General features: G+C 30.9%; 1 protein-coding gene across 2 annotated transcripts in view; it reads right to left on the minus strand.

Moving 5' to 3' along the window:
• Positions 1-316: 316 nt before the first annotated feature.
• The window catches only part of Fntb (Farnesyl transferase beta subunit), a 90,205-nt gene continuing 67,279 nt past the window's right edge, over positions 317-23,242 (minus strand). The window contains exons 7-13 of one of the 2 annotated variants that reach the window (XM_035367493.2): positions 21,894-21,977; positions 21,695-21,781; positions 20,496-20,625; positions 18,796-18,928; positions 12,889-13,000; positions 7,660-7,774; positions 317-489 (exon numbers count right to left, since the gene is read on the minus strand). In XM_035367493.2, coding sequence (XP_035223384.1) covers positions 364-489; positions 7,660-7,774; positions 12,889-13,000; positions 18,796-18,928; positions 20,496-20,625; positions 21,695-21,781; positions 21,894-21,977 — 787 coding nt within the window. In that variant the 3' untranslated portion in view covers positions 317-363. Of the gene's footprint in view, positions 490-7,659; positions 7,775-12,325; positions 12,540-12,888; positions 13,001-18,795; positions 18,929-20,495; positions 20,626-21,694; positions 21,782-21,893; positions 21,978-23,242 lie in introns of those variants that run through there. The other variant, XM_085816486.1, reaches the window with a different exon arrangement.

Genomic DNA, 23,242 nt, shown 5'->3' on the forward strand with positions numbered 1-23,242 from the left:
AAATCAGTCCCCCTCCCAAAAAAAAAAAAAAAAAAAAAAAAAAAAAAGGCAACTCAGATTAATGCACATTAAATAAAACTAAATGAAGGGTATTTAGATATCAGTCACTTTTATTCAGAAGCAAGAATTTTTTGCCTAATTTTACATATTACACTAGAGGATTTCTCTTCCAATGATTATTATTATTATTATTTTTTAAATCTTAGTGATTTAAACCCGAATCTTTGTACATATCCACATACCCACAAAGAAAGCTATACAAACGTAACATGAGAAAAAGTAATGTGAGAATTTTATTTCTAGCATACAAATCAAATGATATAAAACATTTATTTATTTTTTCTCTTAATTTCATACAAAGTCTCAAACATTTTTATTGGAATCATTCTGATATTCTGAAGGTACACTAGGGACTGGCAAATTCTTGAAATATTCCACAGCTTCTAATGCACTTTGTACACATAAATTATACACAGGATGAGTTGGGCACTAAAAGAGGAAGAAAATGTGAAAAAAAAATTTTTTTTAATTAATTTTTCTTAAATCAACACATATATAGAGGCTGTTTACACATTTTTACTTTAATTTTGATAAAAAAGATTTAAAAACATAAAATAAATAAAAAGAATTATTTTACAATAACCTATCATTCTGAAACTGAATTACAATCGTATATAGTTAAATAACACCTCTTGTAAAAATGAATCATTTAAATAAATATTGGGCCCAAAGTCATGAGGAAATATTATTTTTACTCCAGAAGAGACGTATTTGTAAATTCTTTACATTTTTATAAATTCTTAATGACTAATTTTCTTTAAGATGTTAGACAGTAATTTGAAACTTGCAGACTGGAATATTTTTCTAATTGTCAAAATAAATGTTTTAGCTAATATGTTTAAAGAAGAAAATTTCAGCTCTTTGTTTACAAAGCTATTCGGTGACAATAAAGCAGTCTGTCTTTCATGTACCCAAATATGCTATTAAAAAAAAAAGAGAGAGAGATAGAAAAAGAAACAGATATGAAATTTATACCTTTCCCCAAACCTCTTCCATCAATGTAGAACGAAGATAAAAATACATCAATGTATCACATCATAGAATTATTGCACCTCAGAACAAAATGAGCACAGTCTAAACGGAGATTTAAAATCTTGAAAGTATTATAAAAATAAAATGAAGGAAGGGAATAAAGCAAAACACCATTGCTAACTGTAAATAACATCATTTTGAAAGTGAAGATGAAGATGAAAAACCCACAGAAACAGCCACCAGAAAGAACATATATAAAGTATTTTTTATTTATAATGACAATTTACAATTCATTTGAAACTCATTCTAAAAAAGTGATCAGCCTATAGATTTGTCATACATTAACATTGCATAAAAATATAACACTGTTTCCTAATTTGCATGTACTTAAGAATTTTTGCATTACTGAGAAATTTTGAGGATAAAAAAGTTATTACACTACTTGATTCAAACATTATGTCATATCTCATGTAATCACATACATAGAGCATATAAATCTATTATTACACTACTTGATTCAAACATTATGTCATATCTCATGTAATCACATACATAGAACATATAAATCTATTTTCAAAAGAGAATGTTATTTCCTCACACAACAAAAACCCATCACTATGCAGCAGATTCAGAATTTTAAATTCTAAAAACCAAAATCTCATAACAGAAGAATGAAAAGAAACTACGGAGTTGAGGTTAATGTTTTTTTATTTCTCATAACCAAGAACGAATATATATGACAAAGCAGGAGGACAATATCAAATACAGAATAAGCAAATGTGAATATCAGATTGACACAAGGCTTATAGATACACAGATAATTTCTGCCAAATAGAACACACAGTTAGAAGAAAAACAAAATAAAAATTTGAAAAAGTAATACATTGCATGAAAATTTTTAATGTTTAAAAATGAGATACTAGATGAAATAAACATTAAAATACTGCTTCAGTATGCACTGCAATCTCCAGAGAGATTTATAAAAAAATAACTAAACAGTATTTGCTCCTGATGCTGTCATCTCGCAAACATTGAAACAGCCAATTTTATACACATCAACAAATAAAAGAAGCATTTTCTTCTCCTTCATACACTTTTTTGGGGGCGGGGGGAAAATTCAAGACCATAGGACATACCAGTGGCAAGCAATTGAATACTGAATGTTCAAATCAGTAACTGGTGAAACCCTGCCTGGTAATGACACAAGCTTGTAAACATTGAGGTAAGGGACGATACAGATTCCTAACTCATCCCACCAGGCATATCTCAAGATCTGTGACATTTTGGGATGCCCAAATCTGGTCCACCATATCATATACATGTCTGACTGGTGAAAGGTCTGGTGACCTTGCTGGTTATCAACAGCTCAAACAGTGCAAAGATATGTGAGCCCTACGGGGTCCAGAATTATCCTGTTGGAAAATGGCTCCAGGACGACATGCAATGAATGGTAATACAAACGGCCACATCTGTTGAGTTGTATTCAGGATAACTTAGGGTCAACCTACTGTCGTAAGAATAAGCAATCCATACAATCATACCAGGAGTAATGGATGTGTGCTTCTGTAAAACATAGGCTGATTGGGAGCACTGGCTCTGACCTTTCCATGCATGAACCTGATAGTTATCTGCTCCAAGAGTGAAGTAAGATGTTAAAAACAGATGTGGGGTTAAAGACAGTAATCTTAAAGGCTGCTATGAGCACAATCCTGCCTCAGCCAGGTGCCATGGTTAGTCAGGGTTGTCACTTAAAGAGGAGAATGAAATTCTCTGACTTTTCCAGGTTTTCTAGGTGTGTTTTGAGAAAATTCCAGTCTATCCGCATAGTGCGTGTTTGCTGCACTGAGAAGTAAATTAATTATGGTACCACTTGAAAACTAAAAAATTTGCCAATTGTGTCAGACTTATTATATATATAATCCTGAAAGCATTACTATTATAGCTATAATAGGAGTTGTTTTCTCCACTGAAGATTGAGATTAGAATCTGCCCAATCTGGATTAAAAAATGAGTTTTTTGCAGACATTTTGCAGCTAAACAAAAGAAATAAAATAAATTCAGGTATTTTATATTTATTTAGCAGCATACATAAACAAAAATATGTGCATTAAATTTCGTGATAGTATGTCATCATACTGCTAGATTTAGTTTCAGAATTATGCCAGAGAAATTTGCCTGAAATTTGAAAGTATTATTAACTAATAATAAATAAATTTAGAGGAAGAACATTAAATGATATAAATAACATTAAAATGAAGTTAGTTACTTAAAAATTGAATTACAATAATCAATGATATTTTGGCGAATATAGTCATATTAAACGTTAGCCTAGATGATTGATTACTATTTTTTATTTTACTGAAAAATGAAAAATAAGGCATTTATTAAAATGAAAAAAAAGTTAGAAAGATTTTGCGATAAAATCCTAGTCTTTGCTACGGCCTTGGTAGAATTTTGAAAACTGCCGCCAACACCAAAATGGCTGGTTTATTGCCCAACACCTTCTTAAACAGTGACTAAGAGACAGAATGAAGTAACTTGTTACTCATCATAATGTCACCAAATCCCATATGTACCGTACATGGAGGTTAGAATAAAAAAAAATATGTACTGTTAAGACAAAAAAACTTCTCTGCAACAGAAATAGCTCCGTCCCAACGTAGAGGGAAACAGCTCTGTATGCACGAAATATCTGTCGCCGAAGCTCCCGAAATTCGAATGTCAAGTTTATCAAGAGTACATAAAACGAATATCGTTTTAAATTTCCTTAAACTTTAAAGGAAAAGAAAATGTTTTTTTAAGCGAGTAAATTAATAGATTAGTTATTTTGAACAAAAAAAAAAAAAAAAAAGTACAAAAATCTGAGTATAAATTATCATGAAAGTCAAAGAACGTTTCTTCTTAACACATGCTCCACAAATTCCTGTACACGTGTGCGGAGGGGGAGGGGGGTAATTGTTGCCGCCAGGTTCCGTCGCCAAATCCCCTTGGCGAGTTTTTCCCTCCGCTTTCTAGCGGTACTCTAGCAAACTGATTTACATTACGTCTATGGGACCTTTCTTTCTTTACATAGACATTCTTACATTAGAACAGAGTAATAGCCCCCATGGTACCGTATATTAGGATTAAACCCCTTTTGTTGTATACGAGAATGGGAAGATATTTTCTTTAGTTCAATATAATCTGCACATGTGAGTCTTAGGATTCTCGCGGTTACTGGAAACCAAACTTGCCGAAAACTTGCTTTGCCTTTCTAAAAAACAATCTGATTGGAGCTGCGAAAATTGGCTCTACACCAGCTGCTCGAATGACGCTCATCTGATACATAACTCACCAACAAAGTGATCGTTTCCAACATCGGCGCAAAACTCGCTTTTTGGGGAAACTTGCTTTGCCTTTCTAAAAAACAATCTGATTGGAGCTGCGAAAATTGGCTCTACGCCAGCTGCCCGAACGACGCTCATCTGATACATAACTCACCAACAAAGTGATCGTTTCCAACATCGGTGCAAAACTCGCTTTTTGGGGGATTGCCGTATGACATTTCCTGACTTTTCCAGATTTTGGCTAAAATATTTAAATTCTCTGACTTTTCTGGTCAATTTTCGAATTTCCTGACTTTTTCCGGTTTTCCCCGATTTTCCAGGTAGCGTGGCAACTCTGGTTCATATGGAAGAAGCTGCTAGCACATTGGATAATAGAAGAGAATGCTGTTGGGACAGTTCCAGACCTATTACACAATCATCCCATCTTGCCTTGCATTTGTGCACTTTTGCTTTCCAGAGCCTTGATTCCACCAATGAGTATTTTGAACCAACCACTACTGTCAGCAGTTCTTCACAGCCATGTCTATATGGTGCAGGTGGCAGCCTACTGCTAGATATGACCAATCTGCTTCGCACATCCCTACCATGCAACCACATTAGAAGACATCAAATTATAAAGTCTTTGTATTATTATAAAGTCTTTGACAACATCATAAGGGCATTACTCACTGCTTCTCCAGAGAACCACAACACTGACAATGAGAAAAGATAAAGTGTCTACAATTAGCACATTGGACAGCAGTTTACCTGTTTTATATGATGCTAGTTGCATGGTAGAAATGACTAAAGTTAACTCTGATTATGATACTATGACTAAAGTGAACACTCACTGGTCTTGAATATTTGCATACAAAATTTTGAGATGATCGGATTATTTTTTAAAGGTGCTTCTTCTTATTTTTTTTTTATTTCCTTGAAGAGTGTATAATATAAATATACACTCCTTGGTAATATTAAATAATAAATATTTGTATATTATTAAGAGTAGTGGTCTTCCACCTTAGTCAATTCAGGGAATCCATAAAGTGTGCCCTTTTTTAAATTTTTGCCATTGCACTTAGGAAAATAAATACTAAAAGAGCATTAAAAATTTATTAGTGTTGCCTATACCTTTGTGGTTAAAGAAAAGAAAATACTTATTTTATTATAATTTTTCACTGAACAATCATCTTTCTCTTCACTCTGACAGATGCTTTACACACAAGATACACATGTGCTTCAACTCAGTTTTGTTACACTACAGGTTCCTGCAAGCTGAAAGTGAGGAGCAACTAATAATATAAGTCAACAAATAATGTCAATCAGAAATTTATGTATCATTTTATTTTGTAGTTACTGGACTTAAATGCAAAAACAGAGATGACTCATTCTTCTTTGTTTTCTCAAGAGTTGCTTTATTTGCCTCTGATTATAAAACAGATCCCTCTAGCTTGTAAAACAGATCTATTTTAATAATTATTTTAGATGTTTAGCTCAGCATTTCACAAGTGTTAAAAAATTTTGGGGAATTTTGATTTTTAGTTATTCAATTCAACCTCAGTATTCTGTGGCACACATTCTGAAGACCACTGGCTTTGAGGAAAGGATATAGAAGGGGATGTACTACAGTAGAAATTATTTTTAAACATACTTGGCAGTAGCACATTACATTGTCTCACTGATAAAATATTTTTCTTTTGCAGGTAGTCAAAGGGGGTTATATTTCAAATACTAGAAATGACATTTTTGAATGCAATTTATAAAATATTATGCCAAATTACATAACTATCACAAATGCTTTAATAATAAGGAGAAATACATTGTAAAATAGGTTTGATGGGAATACTCTTGAATACCAGTTTAGATACACTTGCAGATTATATCATAACAGCAATAAGTTGTTCTGTATTTTAGGATGAGGTTTGAATCCCGTGTTGTCAGCATCATGAACATATCAATTCTTTGTTGCACTGGAGATCTAATTTGCCACTCTAGATGACATTGCACCACTAATGCACAATTCATTTTTTATGTGCATTCAGATACAGACATCAATATAAGGTACTCTGTTCTAGGCCTATAATTAGGCATCAGTCTTAAAGAAGACACTATTAGATCACCTAACACAGCTGGCAACCACAGAGTACAAATATAGCTAAAATGAGCCTTGTGTATGAACTTGATGCAGAAACTTTCATTCAATTTTCTCACTAAAGAAATACACTATTTATAGACATTTGCATATTTTTAACTCCTTCACATCCAATCCGCCCGACACGGCCCTACATTGAAACGACCAGAACCGCCCGAAAATGGCCAAGATTGTAATCTTCTTTTCTTCCCTCCCCCTAAGATATGTAGTAGCAGGTGCACTTTCCCCAAATGCATTGTATCAGTTTACTGCAGACAGCTTGTCCCAAGAGTTTTTTTATCTTTTGGTTGATTGTGACATTTTGTTGTTGATTCTTTTGTGGTACAGTGTGCTTTTAAGCTTTAAACAGCAATAAAAGAGCAGTTTAAAAATTTAAGGATTATATTTATTTTTAAACAATTTATTCCTTCCTATGAAAATAACGGAAATAAACAAAATCTCAGTCGTGATCATAACAAAGCTGGAATCTTTGTTAGAAAGTACAAAGGATGTCATTGGATATCTTCACACCTATTTTCTGCATTAATGAACGGGGAGGGGAGGAAACTGCTGTGAAACTGGAAAAGTATTGTTGGCGGTTCAGGTATTTTGAGGATACACTTAGCGAAGGGTCTGGATTTCAAAAAGTTAAAATATTTTCTAAGCATGAAATTTTTCTAACTGGTAGCCAATTGATAAAATACCAATAGTTGTCTTGAAGTTCTATTCCAGGTACCAAACAATGGTTGTAAGAGGTTTTCAGTGTTTTACTCTGAATGTGTATATAATGTATTTCTCGTATCTTTATATAATGTTTTATCTTATATAATATTGTTCCAAAATGGTCCTTCAGAAAAGTATGCCATTCTATAAGCAGATTGGCCCTTAAACCCAATATATAACCAAGTAATCCTTCCTAGCTACCAAAGCAATGCTTTATGCTAAATCAAATAATCTTATAATATTTGAATGAATTATATAGGGTTGGGGGAATTGAAATCATTACATACTCAACTACTTCATGATTTTTTCCTCTTACCTCTAATTTTACGAATAATTTCTTTTTTAACATTTCTATTCAATGCAAATATTATTCAAATTTTGTCATTACATACATGAAATATTACCCATAATCTCAGACGTAATAAGGGAATTATGTTACATATGAAATGCTAAACATCTGATACTCACAAGTTCATTTTCTTCATTACCAACAACTCTAATTTTTCCTATGTGGCCACTTGCAAAATGCTGTGCGATAGAAAGCCCACTAAGAGCATAGCAAGTATGATAATAATCTTTGTTTCTGAAAACATATTAATAAATTCTTTATCATTACAAGAAAAACAGATAATACACATTGATTATTATGAACATTAAAATCTTGTAATGGAAAACTGAAGTCATGAGACTTGTTTACAATAGAAGTACACAGTTACGAGTTCATATGTACTACTATAATATGCACAGTGTTTTACATTAAGAATTCTTTTTTGGAAATTTCTCAAAAGCAAAAGGAGAATTTTTAATTTCTCAGTTTTGGAAAAAAAAAAAAAAAAAAAAAAAACTTAAAAATCTAAAAATTTCAAATTTTTATTATTAAAATAAACACAGCAGCAGTGACAGTTAGTAAGCTTATTACTAGACAAAATGTGAAGGATAACTTTTAAGCAGACTAAGAACAAAGATAGCACATTGTTTTTAAAAAATATTTTCATAGGATAAAATTTTTTTTTTTAAATATTTACATAAGGAACAACAAAAAGAACATAAAAAATATTTTCATAGGATAAAAAATTTTTTTTTTTTTTTAAATATTTACATAAGGAACAACAAAAAGAACATAAAGATAAAAAGCATATAAAGATAGAGATAAAAAATTACCATTTTTACATTTATCAGACATGCATTTTTGAATAGTTTGCTTTAAAACTAACATGTTCCTATCTGAGGTCTTTTCTTTTAAATTACGTACAGTCACAAGCAGTTACACAAACGTTGTTTATCTATTCTAGAATTTTCATATATTTTTCTTCTAAAGCTTCACTTTCATCAATGATATTGCTTTAATCATCCTCATGTAATCTTTGTCATCAATTAACAATTCAAAAATATTTAATCATTTATTATCATTTCATTCAAGAAAAAGGTTAAGATAAAGAACTGTTTCTTTCGCATAAGAAACATTCTTTCGTTTTAACCTTGACGGAATGCTAAATCCAGAATTCATCATTATCACAATATTTCAATAAAAAGTAAATATGAGCATAAATTGTGTCACACATTTATCAAGATACACAAGTAAAGAGACATTTTATAACTTGCAACTTTTGCAGTTTTATGATATTTATTTCATTATTTACCAGTTGACTATCAATTAAATGGTTAAAGCTTGCAAAACACTTATTCCAGATTCTTTTCCAGGTATCAAACAGGAGATCACTTGAAGTTTTTAGAAATTTTCTTATGTGCAATTTAAGCACAGACTGGCTTGTCTTACAAAGGTCTTCCAGGAAGTCATACCATTTCACAGGGAGGTACTGATTAAAGTCTTCGACTACACTAGTTTAAAATTGTTTAGTACGTTACACTGATAAGCATGAAACATAAAAAAGATTTCATTTCTTTATAACTTTCTTTATTTTGCATTTTTAGCTTATTTCTCCATATCAATTTTAGTTATTTAAGTTTCCAAAAATTTTGCTTTTGATTGAGTACTATGCATGATCATTGCTTTCATTTATAATACTTTGTCCTCTATACACCTTAATTAGTTTTGTACAATATAATTTAATAGTGATTGTAATTACTATAGTAATTACAATCACTATAGTAAAAAGTATTTGCAATCATTATATTAAACTGTAAATGTTATGCACAGCAATTAAAATTATTATTTTATACATAGCTATATAGAATGATCTTGACCAGTACTGCAACATGAATGAATTGTAAATTATCCTATGATTTCTGGTTGTAACATAAGTTTTCCACCAAAAAACATTCTTAATAAAGGTTGGGGGGGGAACCTTGAAAGCAGAACCTTTATTGCTGGTAGTAATCACTACCCAAATTTACGATTTTTCTGCCAATAAGTATTTCAAAGTCTTCTGACCAGAAACTCGGTGGGCGGGAGTCCAAAAACAGATCAATCTCATTTCAGACATCCTATGTAGAATGGAAGATAGCAACAGCCAGATGTAGCTGCAAATGTGAAAAAAAGTAGAAGTCCGAAGGATCGACGTCGGGGCTATATGGCGGGTGTGCAAAAGATACCGTTTGAGTCTGTACAGAATCCAGCTGGCAAATGCAGATACATGTGACCTTGCATTATCTTGATGGAACATTACCTTTTGTGGCCAGAACTCAGTTCGATGTTTTTCCTTGATAGCGGTGTCAACACGGACTAGCATCTTGCTGTACAACTTACATTATCTTTTCCAGATACTCTTTGTGTATAATTTTTTCTTTAGTTGTATTTATTTATACCACAGCAATCCGACCAGATACAAAGCATTATCTTAGTCAAATTGAGATTTGCGATGCTGCCGATGGGCTTACCAGGCGCAGACAAACCCTCTTTTCGGCATGTGTTTCGAACTAAATCCACTTTTAACACAAGTGATGATCAGATCCAGAATTTTGTCCTTATGTTGAGATTCGAGCAGATTAGTGCAAGCCCGAACACGTCTGTCCTTATCTGCTTGAGCTAGCTCATGCAGCACCCAGCGACTGAACTTGTATGTCAAGTTTATACGATTCATAGCGCGACTAATGGGCATGGCACTAATGTCCATAGGAAGCTCTCAAGTCCTTATATATTGATCTTCTTCAAGTTCCCGCATGCAGGCTTCATCAACATCAGTAGGCCAGCCACAACGATCTGCTTCTCGAATGTCATAGTCCTTGTTTTTTAACTTTCAACACCAAAGCTTCACAGTGTCCTATTGATACAACATTAGTACCTAACGCTGTACACATGATTTGGTGACATACTGCAGCTGATTTTTTGCAACAGAACTGGAAATAAATTATGGTTGTAATCTGGTAGTGAGATGGTTTCCATTTTAGACACCTTGTACTTAATGATAATGATATTTGTTTACAAATTTCACAGCACAGTGTTCTAAAGGCAAGTCTCTTTCTTTCTTCAATATATATATATATATAACAGTGCTAATACCAAGGCAGAATAGTAAGTACATATTATTATTTCCTTAGTTGTATTTATTTGTTAAGTTTCAATAAATGTTAGTTTAGACAGCTGCTTTTAATAATGCAATCACATCAACTTCTCACCAAATTCACAGCAAAGACTATAATTTTTTCAGTGGGAGGGAATCAAACCAGAATATCCTAAAGCTTTAAAAACAAACTACTGAAAACAGATGTTTGAAAAATGTAAAAAATAATTTTAATAATATGGTTTTCCCTTTTTATTCCTTCTTTACACAAAAGTATAATACATTTAATACATACTCGTCTAAAAAAGTCAAAAAGAAATTAATGATTTATTTAAACTTATCTTCATTTATTATTCGTTCTTCCCCCTTTTTTAACCTGCCCAATACCATGTGGGTTTTTGATTTGCTACAATATTATTAAAATATTTATTATAAAAAATACTGTAAGATTTCTTTTGGGAAATTAATATGCCAAGAAATCTTAAAATATTAATTTAAAGAAACTTCAGTCTGTGATTGCAAACTAAATGCAAGTGCCATACCATAATAACCTTTTAACAATTTAATGCAACTTAAGCTTTGGTAATTAGAAAACAATCTCAAATTTCAATGAAAAAAATCATACCACTTAACTATTATAATTGCCAAAGCACATCAAATTAGAATAGTAACAATATATACCGTAATTTTCGGAAGAAATGCCGCGGCGTTTACGTGTTTAAAACTTAAATTTTCAGCGGGTGCGGCGTTTCTACCCATGTGGCGTTTAGGTGCACTAAAAATAAAATATTTCCTATGATGGTCATTGTACATAGTTTGGATGGCCTTGTCATTGTGCATAGACTGGTTCCCACACAAAAGACCACTCAGTTGCTTTTTGCAAACGTTATTTTGTTTACATTCTTTCCCTTGAACGGACCTACATGCCTTATTCACCCTAAACGAGATCTCAGAACAATAACATTCTTCCCCCTTTCAAATCAATATTCTCATCAGTTTGAATAGTCTCTCTCCTCTGCTATTGGATGAATCTTCCAAGACCCATCCTCTCCCCCACCCCTGCCTTTTCTGCAATTTTTTTCAAAGGCGAACACGACTTCACCTGCCTCGCAATAACGAACTCTGACGTATTTCCCCTTCAGCATGAATGGATTTATCTTGGCATTCTGCCAAATACAGATCCCATCAGTTTGGGTACAAGTACTTGTTGGATAGTTTTTAAGTAAGAAGGGAGCGGAAAATTTTTGAAAATGTCTCTAAACGGCACAGAAGCTAAACATTTCTTACCTTTAATTTATTTTTGAGTTATGGTTTCATTTCATGCATTTTTCTTAACTGGTATGTCATATATCAGGACTTAGGTTGAGTTTTTGCATCTATACGGCCCATGATGATGTCACGCGCAATTTAATCTATTGCGGCGTTTCTGTGTAATTTTAATTTTTTTCCCACCATTTTTCTCGAGTGCGCCGTTTACGCTGATGCGGCCTTTCTTCCGGAAATTACGGTACTCATTTCAACTGTAAAAGTACTCAATGAAATGCTTGTTTCCAAAATGTAATAAGAGAAGCTGAAATCCAAACAGATTTCAATTTCTTCAATCAGAAAAGAATATCAAATTGCTTAACACATTTCTAACATTATATGCTTACTACTCAGAATACATATATTTCCCCCTTTTAATGCATCTAAAATCTAAATATATATACATAATATATCTCAAACATATTAATACATATTATTCCAAAACATATATATAAACATTTGGAATACATATTATTCCAAAACAGGTCACATAAATTTACTGTATACGTATGATTCATACCTGACACTAATAGTACCACTAAATTTCTGGATATATTTTTTTCCCTCTTGATTTGGCAAATTCTGCAAAGCCTCAAGTGTGTTTAAATCAGAAAATTCAGTAATAATTACAAAAAATGTAACTTTAAAAACAGAAATCACTAAAAGAGAACAAAAAATTTGAAAGAACTAGAAAGCTGTTTTCAAATATCAGATACATTTTGAATAGTTTCTAAAAAGTACAAGACTTACAAAGAAATCAAAATGAATTAACTACTATGATAAAAAAACATAAAAATATTATATGTTACCATATGTGACTAAATATGAAAATTAAAATGCAGTTGCATTAAGAAACAACCTCGACTTAACTGATTTATGCAATTATCATAAAAACACTAATCAAGATATCAATGTTAAGTGTTCAACTCACTTTCCTGGTTTATCTATGAGACCACCGTGAGGAGTTTGGCAATTGACTAGCAAATATTCCTGCAGAGCTCCTTGATTAAATAACCAATTGTCTGTGCTCATTGTTTCATTTTCTAAATAAAAAAAAAATTAGATTATTAGATAATTACTGCATATAAAACTGTAAGACTTGTACCCTAAACATTCATTACTTAGATATTTAATGTACTGTTATTAGACATTAAATATTATGGATAGATTCTTTTTTAAATTGAATACAAATGATACTTTAAAATATTCCATTAAGTTTTTCATTTTTCGTGTCTTCACTTCAAAGTTATTATTATCAACTACTTCATAATTATATTATATAGATAGGATGCTGCTCTTCAGCAAATATGATTTTATACCCTATTAACTGATACTGATGTCACCTTGCTGATATATTAACAGTAATTGCCTATCTTAGTGTTAAAAATACATATAACCATACCCTATCTTCATTTAATTCGAGATTTAATTTTATTGCATTTGCTTTAATTTTTTTTTCATTCATTAGCTTTTTAACATCTTGCTACTAACATTTTCTTTTAATTTCTTGACAGTGGATCTTCCAGATTTGCTATAGTAAAAAAATCTGATGTGTACACCACATGACTTCCTTGTACGGAATATTAAATTATACGCATTTTTTCTTGCATTTCATTTAAACGTATTGGATTAAATTAAATCTTCTTCTCCGACAGCACATAAACCACAATAGAATAAATGTATTCTTTAAAATTCACTCTATTTGTTTACCATAGCAACATTCTGGCGCTAGGTTCACTTAACAGTATTATATTTCGTTCATATTATAATTCAGAATGCACAATATTTACATCATTTAAAGAATTATCTAATCCTTGCCACATGTTCTATTCAAATACTATAATAAAGCTAGAATGATGTATAAAAGAAATTAAGCAAACAAAACAAAAAAGAAACAGTTTTTCCGCGGCGCACAATGAATTGGAAGTTGATCTGTCTGCACTATCCTTATCTTCAGGGAAGATGTTTTTATTTTATTTGGTTTATAATTCCTTACTAAATGTAGTATTTCATCTTGATGTACTCCGTCTTTGATATGATTTAAATCAAGTTCCTCGTCATTATAATTCGCTTCCGATAGTGAAGAAAGTGACCCAGAGGTTATTGAAAATGAAAACATTTCGATTGACAAATTAGTCGGTATTCTCGACACAGCAATTATAGGACTTGAACAGCAGAACTTTGTAACTGAACAAGAAATTATGTCTGTTTATAGAATTAAAGAGAAAGTATTATCGCATGAAACGAAGCAACTTAAACAACTTAAATTGAAAGAAATGTTTAATATAGTAAACAAATAAATATTAAGCTTTTTTTTTTTTTTTTTTTTTTTTTTGTAAATTTTGGCACCCTTTAGATCATAATTGTTCTTTATTTCATAAATTACGGTTTCATATTTTTAATTTTATAATTTCTGCATGCCATCTTACCAGGTTTAAACTGATGATCTATAATCCGGAATCGCCGAAGTCCCGATGAGTCCGGATTAACGACTTTTGACTATATTGCCTATAATCATATATCAAGCACTTGAGGACACGGGGTATATACAAGTGAATCACAACGTGATGGTTAAATTACCTAAACAATCATAAATAATACTCTTTCACAGTGATAAAAGGGACATTTATATCAGTAATAATAATAATAAAAACTAAATGGTGCAACAACCCTTAGTGAGCCATGGCCTGCAGTGCCCTGATATCTGCTTTTTTGACTGTGAGATGCGGGGCGCATGAGCAGATACCTTAGATAAGTTGTCAGCTTGTCGCAGGACTCTTAGTGTTTAGTCCTCAAGTTAACTTGAGGACTAAACACTGGGATACTCATTTTATCTCCCCACTCAAGGGATGAAAAGCTGAGTAAACCCTGCCCAGCCCCACAATTGAACCTCAGACCTGTGGTGCTGCTATGCAACTTGCTAGCTACTGCACCTATTTATATCATAAAAGGTAAGCAAAATATAATGTTGACTACATTAAGTTATTGTTTGGCAGCAAGATATATTATACAAATGTTTGAAGTTCTGTCATGCTTAATTAATCTGAAGCCTCTCAAACAGTCCTATATAGTTACTTCTTAATTAAGAAGCTACATAGTAAAATACTTTAGATTTTGGAAGCTCTTTTTACGAAAGCTTGCAAAAAATTGAAAAACCTTTATTCTTATCATCAGAGGCGAAAAATTACAATGAAAAATTAACTTAGTCGGATACCTTGTTCATTTTTTTTAACAATGAAAGGCCTTTAATTACCTTGACCTCACTCACAATCTTAAATTCTGCATAGAGAGTTCTACCTCTTAATTAAATGAGAAAAATCAAGGCTAAATTTTGGTATTTAAAATACCTTTTCTTTAGCAGCCAGCATCAATGGATTTTTGATTAACAAACAGGATTAATTCCAAAAAGTTTGTCCACAATGGCTACCAAAAATGCTTGCTGAGAAGTATAAATGCAAACATTTTGCTGCTGCTTTGACCTTTCCAAGCTGGTACAATACTGAGGGGGATGAACTGTTGAATCACATTATCATTGGTGATGAGACTTAGATTTCATATATCAGGCTATCATTGGAACAACAATCAGCGGAATGGAAGCACCCTGCCTTACTGATCCAGTGGTAGGTCAAACAGACCATTTCCACATGCAGAATCATGTGCATTGTTTTCTGGGATGGATAAGGTGTAATATTGGCAGATTTCACAACTAAAGACAAAACTGTCAATGCTACAGCTTAAAGTGCAACACTGAAAAACCTGCGACATGCCATTCATAACAAGAGACGTGGCTTGCTTAGAGATGACGTCATTTTATTGCACAACAATACCAGGCCACATTCTGTTCATGTGATTCAAAATGTCATTGGTTCTTCGGTTTAGAACAAATGAATCATCTGCCGTACAGCCCTGACTGATTCCAAGTGATTTTCAACTATTCTTGCAATTGAAAGAACTTACTTTTATAATAAACATCATAATTTTTTAATGTTACTTTATTTATTTAAAAAAATATTACTAATACACTTAAATGCCTCCCCTAACCTCCCTTTAATATTATTTTAGGCTCTCACATGAGAAGAAAACTGCAAAAATATGATGAGGCATGGATTCCATGATTATGCTGAAGTAATCTGTACACAATGAGTACCATATTTCTTGCAAAGTATTACATAATTTAGTTGCATTTGGAAGAGCACAATTTCTGTAGCCTATAGTATATGGCATTTCAGATCCAAGAATTCAGGCAGATAAAAAGTGTTGAAGAGTTTGCCTAGTTATACTTTTGAGCAGCTAGATTTGTAAGGTTGTACAGTCTTGTAAGAAGTCATCAAACCTATCAGAATGAGTGCAGAGAATGAAAGAAGTTAACTTTCCAGAAATGGTTAATACATTACGCTCACCTGTCAGAAACATTTATAAACATACCATAATCTCAATATGCCAACTAAATAAATCATAAACTATTACAGGACTTGTACAGTCTCTTGTTGACATGTAGTCTCCATGGCTTGATGAATTTTTTTTTAAGCACGCAGATTCTTTTATCTGCTTCAAAGAGAAACACAACTGATCTGACTAGACTACTTATATTTAGTCATCAGGTATCCAATGGAGGTACAGTACCATAATATGAATGTCCATTATCCGGAATGATCTATAATCCAGACCTCAAAGACACAAACTTACGCATGTGCGTTTAATGCGCGCATCCGCTACACATGCGCGTAAAGCGTTTACCCGTGCCCGCTTCCGATAGTGAAGAAAGTGACAGAGAAATGAAATTATTAAAAATGAAAAAATTTCGATTGACAAAGTTAGTCGGTATTCTCGACACAGCAACTACAGGACTTGAACAGTGTAACTGAACAAGAAATTATATCTGTTTATAGAACTAAAGAGAAAGTATTAACACAAAAAACGAAGCAACTTAAACAACTTACATTGAAAGAAATGTTCAATAAAGCAAACAAATTAAAATTAAACTTTTTTTTTGAAAATTTTGATACCCTTTAAATCATAATTGCTCTTTATTTCATAAATTATGGTTTCATATTTTTAATTGTATAATTTCTGCATGCCATCTTACCAGATTTAAATTGATGATCTATAATCTGGGAAAAAACCCCAATCCGGAATCGCCGAAGTCCCGACGAGTCCGAATTACGGACATTGTACTGTATTTCTTAAGTGGCATAGGTTTGTATTGTGTGTTCATCAGGTGTATTCTGGCTAGAAGTCTGATCCTGAAATCTGCACTATGAAGGGTACATTCCATTGTTCTCATGTTAATGTTTATTGAGGCCCTCGCATTGAATTTTAGCCATCTGATTTTCAATCAGCTCAACTACACCCTTCAAATCCATGTCAAAACATTTGGTTTATAACTAATGACATGTTTGGATTTTATTGAATTTGGCATGCTTTAGTTCACTCATTCTTATTTGCATCTTTATTTATTTATTTTGTGCATGTGTGTGTGTAATCCATATATAAGAAATATATTTTATTTCTAGTTGCCACTATTTTCAATTTTTTATTCAATACATATTGAAATTATTTATAAACCAATAATACTAGTACATTAGATACTAAACATTAACTAATATTACAAAATAAAAATATTTTAAAATTAAAAAAACCCCACTTTTTCAGTTAAAAAATAATTAATTTTGTAACATTTATGTTTGTCAAAGCATACTGAATTAATACTTTCTTCTACTCTGTACAAACTGATACATCAACAACCTTATAAAATATAGAGTTAATTCTACTATAAAAATGGCTTGGCGTTTCTTGACGTCAATAAGTCAAGCACCATTGTGTTCCATGGTGTTTTTTGGCATAAAATGAAAAGAAAGATTACAGCACAGTTTAGCTCCTTTTAACATGAGTTTTTTCATTACCCCCTGAGACTTAAACAATTAATATTAATTGAAGCAGTGCTGCTCCACATGAAGTGATTTGCTGGTGGTCATAAACATGTGATCTTTTTATGGCCAAATTGTTGTCATGAGTTTTGATGTACTGTGTGTATTTGCTGTTTTGATGCTTGATGAGCTGTATGGAATTTTTGCAACCATAGTACCTTTCAAAACAAAGATTCGTGAAAATTCAAGCTTCACTTTTATATATAATTTTGTGATTTATATTATGAGCTATAGCTACTATGTCACATTAAAAATGATATAAAATAATATTAACAAACTGAATGACTGGGGGTATGTATTGTATGGAAAAAGAATAACCTTTCATTCATTAGAATAATTATGTAAATATTCATAAAATTCCTTTACTGAATACATAGTAAATTATATTAACTACATGATAAAGTACATCAGTTAGATATATTATTAATACATGAAATAAAAATTAAAATATTTAAAAACTAAATTTCAATTGTAATTGCTTTACAAATTGAGCTTCCTTTATCCTGCTCAATTTGTTAAGCAACTACAGTTACGGTTTTAAAGATCTAAGCCATACTGCATGCCAACACTCTACTGCCTGTTTTCAGGCTGCATGAAAATGAAATTAAAGGCCTTGTATCTCACACAATGGCAACACTTGTGAAGCCATGTGAATGATAAATGCTCTGGAAAAGCAACATATTTATTGCAAAATGATCAAAAGAATAAGCTATAGTTGTTTTTACTCTCAAAGTATCTCTGCATTTAGTTATTAAAGTTATGTCTTTTTAACTGCTAGTACTCATATACGTTACGTGTATAAAACCATAATCTGATTCATTTTCAATTCATGACATAATGTCATTTTTAAGCATTTTGTTTTTCAGTAACTATATCCCACGTGTGTAAATGTTTAAAAGCACTTAACTTACCCATTAGACACAAGACTCTATGCATCAGAGGGAAAGTGCCACCTTGCCAAAAAGAGTAGCAACTATCAACTAACTTGTTAGTTCTGCCTTGAAAACCACCTTCATATTTCATCTGTCGATGCACAAGCCACCTCTAAATTAACATTATTTAATTTTACATCAAACTATGAATAAGACTTTTAATACATCTTTAGCTAAACATAGAATTTGATAATTGAACATACAGATACATAAAATTACAATAAAAATACAACTAAATAAAAACAGAACTAAATAAAGGGTTTTAAGAAAAATATAAGGCATGTTTCTACACCTTTTATTCAGATTTCCATCTTTTTTCATCTATCTATTTTATTATAAAATTTGCTAACATATTGAACTTTCCCCCCTGTTTGTTTGATTTCATTATAAAATAGTCTGACCATGATATTTAATTGCACCATTTCATAAAATGCAGTGATTAAAAAAAAACACCTTCCAAGAAATATAATAAATATTAAATATTTTAGTGAGGTTGTTCGAAATTCGTATTTCTTAAATATATTTATCATCTTATGATTCAAATTCAATCAAACAGCTTTAAATTGAAAATATAGGGTAAAATGCCTAATAGTAACCCAAATATTAAGTAACAACATATGGTAGCAATGTATTATGTCCACTGAAACTTCCATAAAACAAATTCAGCTCTACTATCAAAATTTACTATTATATTTACTTAAAAACTTAATCATATGTGACATTTACCATGTTTAATATAAAAATTTAAACTCACAGCTTGAATTTAGATTTAAATTTACGTAGATGTCAACCAAGTGTTAATTTATGATGAAACTAACATATACGTTCAATCCTAAACTGTTTTTGTATCAACAAACCTTTTTCTTTCCCATTATCCTTATCATTACATGACTATATGCTATTAAGTTGTCCAGCACAATTCATCAAAATATAAAAACTGCTTTAACTGTCATATAACTCAGTTTAAGAAGAAAAGTGCAGGAAGATAAAATAAATACCCTCCTACCAAATAGTCATTTCCAAATTTTTTCACTTTTTTATAATTCAAATGTAAACAAGTGACCGCAATATACTCGTGTGAAAAATGAGTATGCTAAGAAATCATTTTCCACGTAATCAGTTTCATGCATTTATATTGCTGATGGATTTGTTAGTAAAACTATGCAGTGCACTAAAAGATTTCTTTGAAAGTGAATAAATTTCTAAAAATTTAAGTATTAATTATTTCAATAAAATAAAAAAAATATCTTGCATTGTGAATTTTTGCCATTCTATAACGAAATGCAATTTTTGCACTTAAGAAGGTGGAAGAAAAGTCACCCATTGCCTGAATCTTCCCATATGCAGAAGGAATTTTTTTTTGCAATTTCAAATATATACCATTACTTTTGTGTGTCTAAAAAGTAAGCTTAGCACAGAAAAGTATTTCTGTATTTTTATCAGTAGATAAAAATCTACTTTATTCTAAATATATTGAGAAATAGTATTACTATTAAAAATAAGATGTGCAAAAAAGAGCCAGTTTTATTTTATGAAAATATGGTTGGTCAAGTTTTTTTGAAATTGCTCTGCTGCAATTAGTTTGGATAAATTGGGCTTTACTGTAACTAAATCAGAATTAATCTTAAAAGGCTGAAGGCAGATAAATTAAAATGACTACAAAAAAATGAGATACTTACTAATAAATTATTAATATTAATTAAATTTTCTTGACCCATGAGAACTAAAGAAGCAAACCCACAAAATGTATAGCCTCCATGTGCTTCCATATATGGTACACCACCAAAACCTCCTTCATACGTTTGACATCTATACTTAAAATAAAGAAAGAAAGATAGAATTAATATTTGCAATCAAATTAATAAATGCTTTCCAAGCATCTGATTTTAGATACATGAGTTTAAACAAAAAGGATTTCTTCACATTACTTTCAAATGTGCAGTCTTATTGAAATGTTGCTAAGACAACTGCTGGGGGGTGAAATATTAGAAATACAACAGTACAACACTTTTACAATCAACTAAAACAATTTTATCCCCCTTCCTTATCTAATGAGCAACATTTAATAAACGGAGGAAAAATATGTCAATTACAAAAGCAAGACTATCCAATCTTGGCGAAAGTTTTATTGGAAAAAATTAAACACTTTGACGGAATTTTACATAGATGTATCTTCTTCAAAGAGCAAAAAAAATTCTGCTCTATCTTACTAGAAATATTACATTTAAAGTGATATAATAAAATCAATAATAAAAAAGAGAAACAACAGTAGTGCAGAAGCTTCATATGTTTTATGACAAGGCAGATCAATTAAAAAACATCTTATTCAGTTATGAATTTAATTGTTCTTGTGATTTAGTTGACAATGGAAACTAAGCTGCTTAACACCTTTCCTTATCTCAACACTCTGATACTATGCACTACAATTAATTTCATTATTACATTAACCAGACACTTTTGACTGTTTGACTCTCTTTTTGCACTAAGTACTATATTAAAAATTAAACAAAAAATTATTATTATTATTTTCAAAATACATAACCTAGTTTACTTAACCCAAACTACATAAAGATATTTTTTCTTGATAAAATAACAATACCTACAATTACACAGATTCTTAAAGAGAAGCACAGATTTATTTACACATTAAAACACAAGTATAAATTAATAAGTTTACACGGTCTACAACAAGCAGTCTGATAAATAAATCCAAATAATTCATATTCCAGTAATATAATGTAATTCAGGCAAAATATTCAGCAGAATATATTTGTCTAATAGAAAAGATAGACATATGCCAAACTGTCTTAAAATGATGTACAAAGAAACTATTTTAAAATCTCATGATTTTTCAAATGAATATGAAAAAGGTACAAACCGTGAAACCCAGTGAGCAGTTCCTTTTATCAATTCTGGACACCATATGTTTGTTAATTTTGCCACAGATAAAGCACAGTACACACCTCTATGGAAAAAAATGGATTATTTTATAAATATATACACCCCTGACAATCTTCTGTAATAGTATTGAATGGACTTAAAAAGATGATTTTTAGATACACCAATAAGCATATTACCTAATATCACTTTCAGAACCCTTATGCAAAGTAAAAGATCCGTCAGGCTTTTTCATTCTCAGCAGAAACTGTAAGAGTTTTTCCCTGCATTATAAAGATAGAATATTTATTTTTAACAGCAAGATACATAAGAAATAGCCACATATCTCAGCACTATATTAAGAAAAATTTTAAAACACTTCCTTTTATAGTGTTAATCATATGACTTCATGTTTCCTGAACACTAAATTCTGTTTTTATGAAAGTTTTTTTTTTTTTTTTTTAAATGATTTAAGAGAGAAAAATCCACTTTTCTTTTCCTGCAATTTAAGCCCTTTTTGAAAACTTTTTATTCGAATTCTTAAAATTATTACATTATTACAATATTAAAAATTATTACAATTTACATTTTTAATACACATACCACTTATGATCAAGTAGTTTTAACTTAAAAAAAAGGGAGGGTTTAAATCTCCAAATAACAATTCTGCTATCAATATAGGTTTCACTTGTTTACAAAATCCCTTATTTTGCTTATTGAAATCTATATTGTATTTCGCATGTTTATTTACAAATTTATATTTATACACTTAGGAAAGCAAATTAATATTAATGATGAATAGGCAAATCTAATGAAAATGGTTTGATTAATATGAGAACAAATTAACCAAAAAAAACTGAATGAAATTTATTGAGGTAGGCTGTGAAACAATGTCATATTTTCATCTCTAGCCTTTATATTTCTATTATATGCCTGAATGTTTGTCCTTCTTTGCGTAAAACTGTCAGCACTAAAATATGAAGAAATGGAAAACATAATTTTTTTATTTTTCTCTGAAATTTTACTTGGTTTCAAGTTATTACTTTCTGAATCACAGATGATCTTATTTATCAAAAGTGACAAAATTTGTTTACAGGTTTGTTTGCCCTTTTATTAAAAATGAATAAAATATATACAGTCAAAAGTCGTTAATCCGGACTTGTCGGGACTTTGGCGATTCCGGATTATAGATCATCAGTTTAAATCTGGTAAGATGGCATGCAAAAATTATAAAATTAAAAACATGAAACCGTAATTTATGAAATAAAGAACAATTATGATCTAAAGGGTACCAAAATTTAAAAAAAAAAAAAAAAAAAAAGCTTAATATTTATTTGTTTACTTTATTAAACATTTCTTTCAATGTAAGTTGTTTAAGTTGCTTCGTTTTATATGATAATACTTTCTCTTTAAGTCTATAAACAGACATAATTTCTTCTTCAGTTACAAAGTTCTGCTGTTCAGGTCCTATAATTGCTGTGTCGAGAATACCGACTAATTTGTCAATAAAAATTTTTTCATTTTCAATAACCCCTGTGTCACTTTCTTC

Source organism: Stegodyphus dumicola, chromosome 5 (assembly GCF_044657685.1).
Source record: "Stegodyphus dumicola isolate Sdum_Otavi_A_Nest chromosome 5, ASM4465768v1".
In the NCBI taxonomy this organism is placed as follows: domain Eukaryota; kingdom Metazoa; phylum Arthropoda; class Arachnida; order Araneae; family Eresidae; genus Stegodyphus; species Stegodyphus dumicola.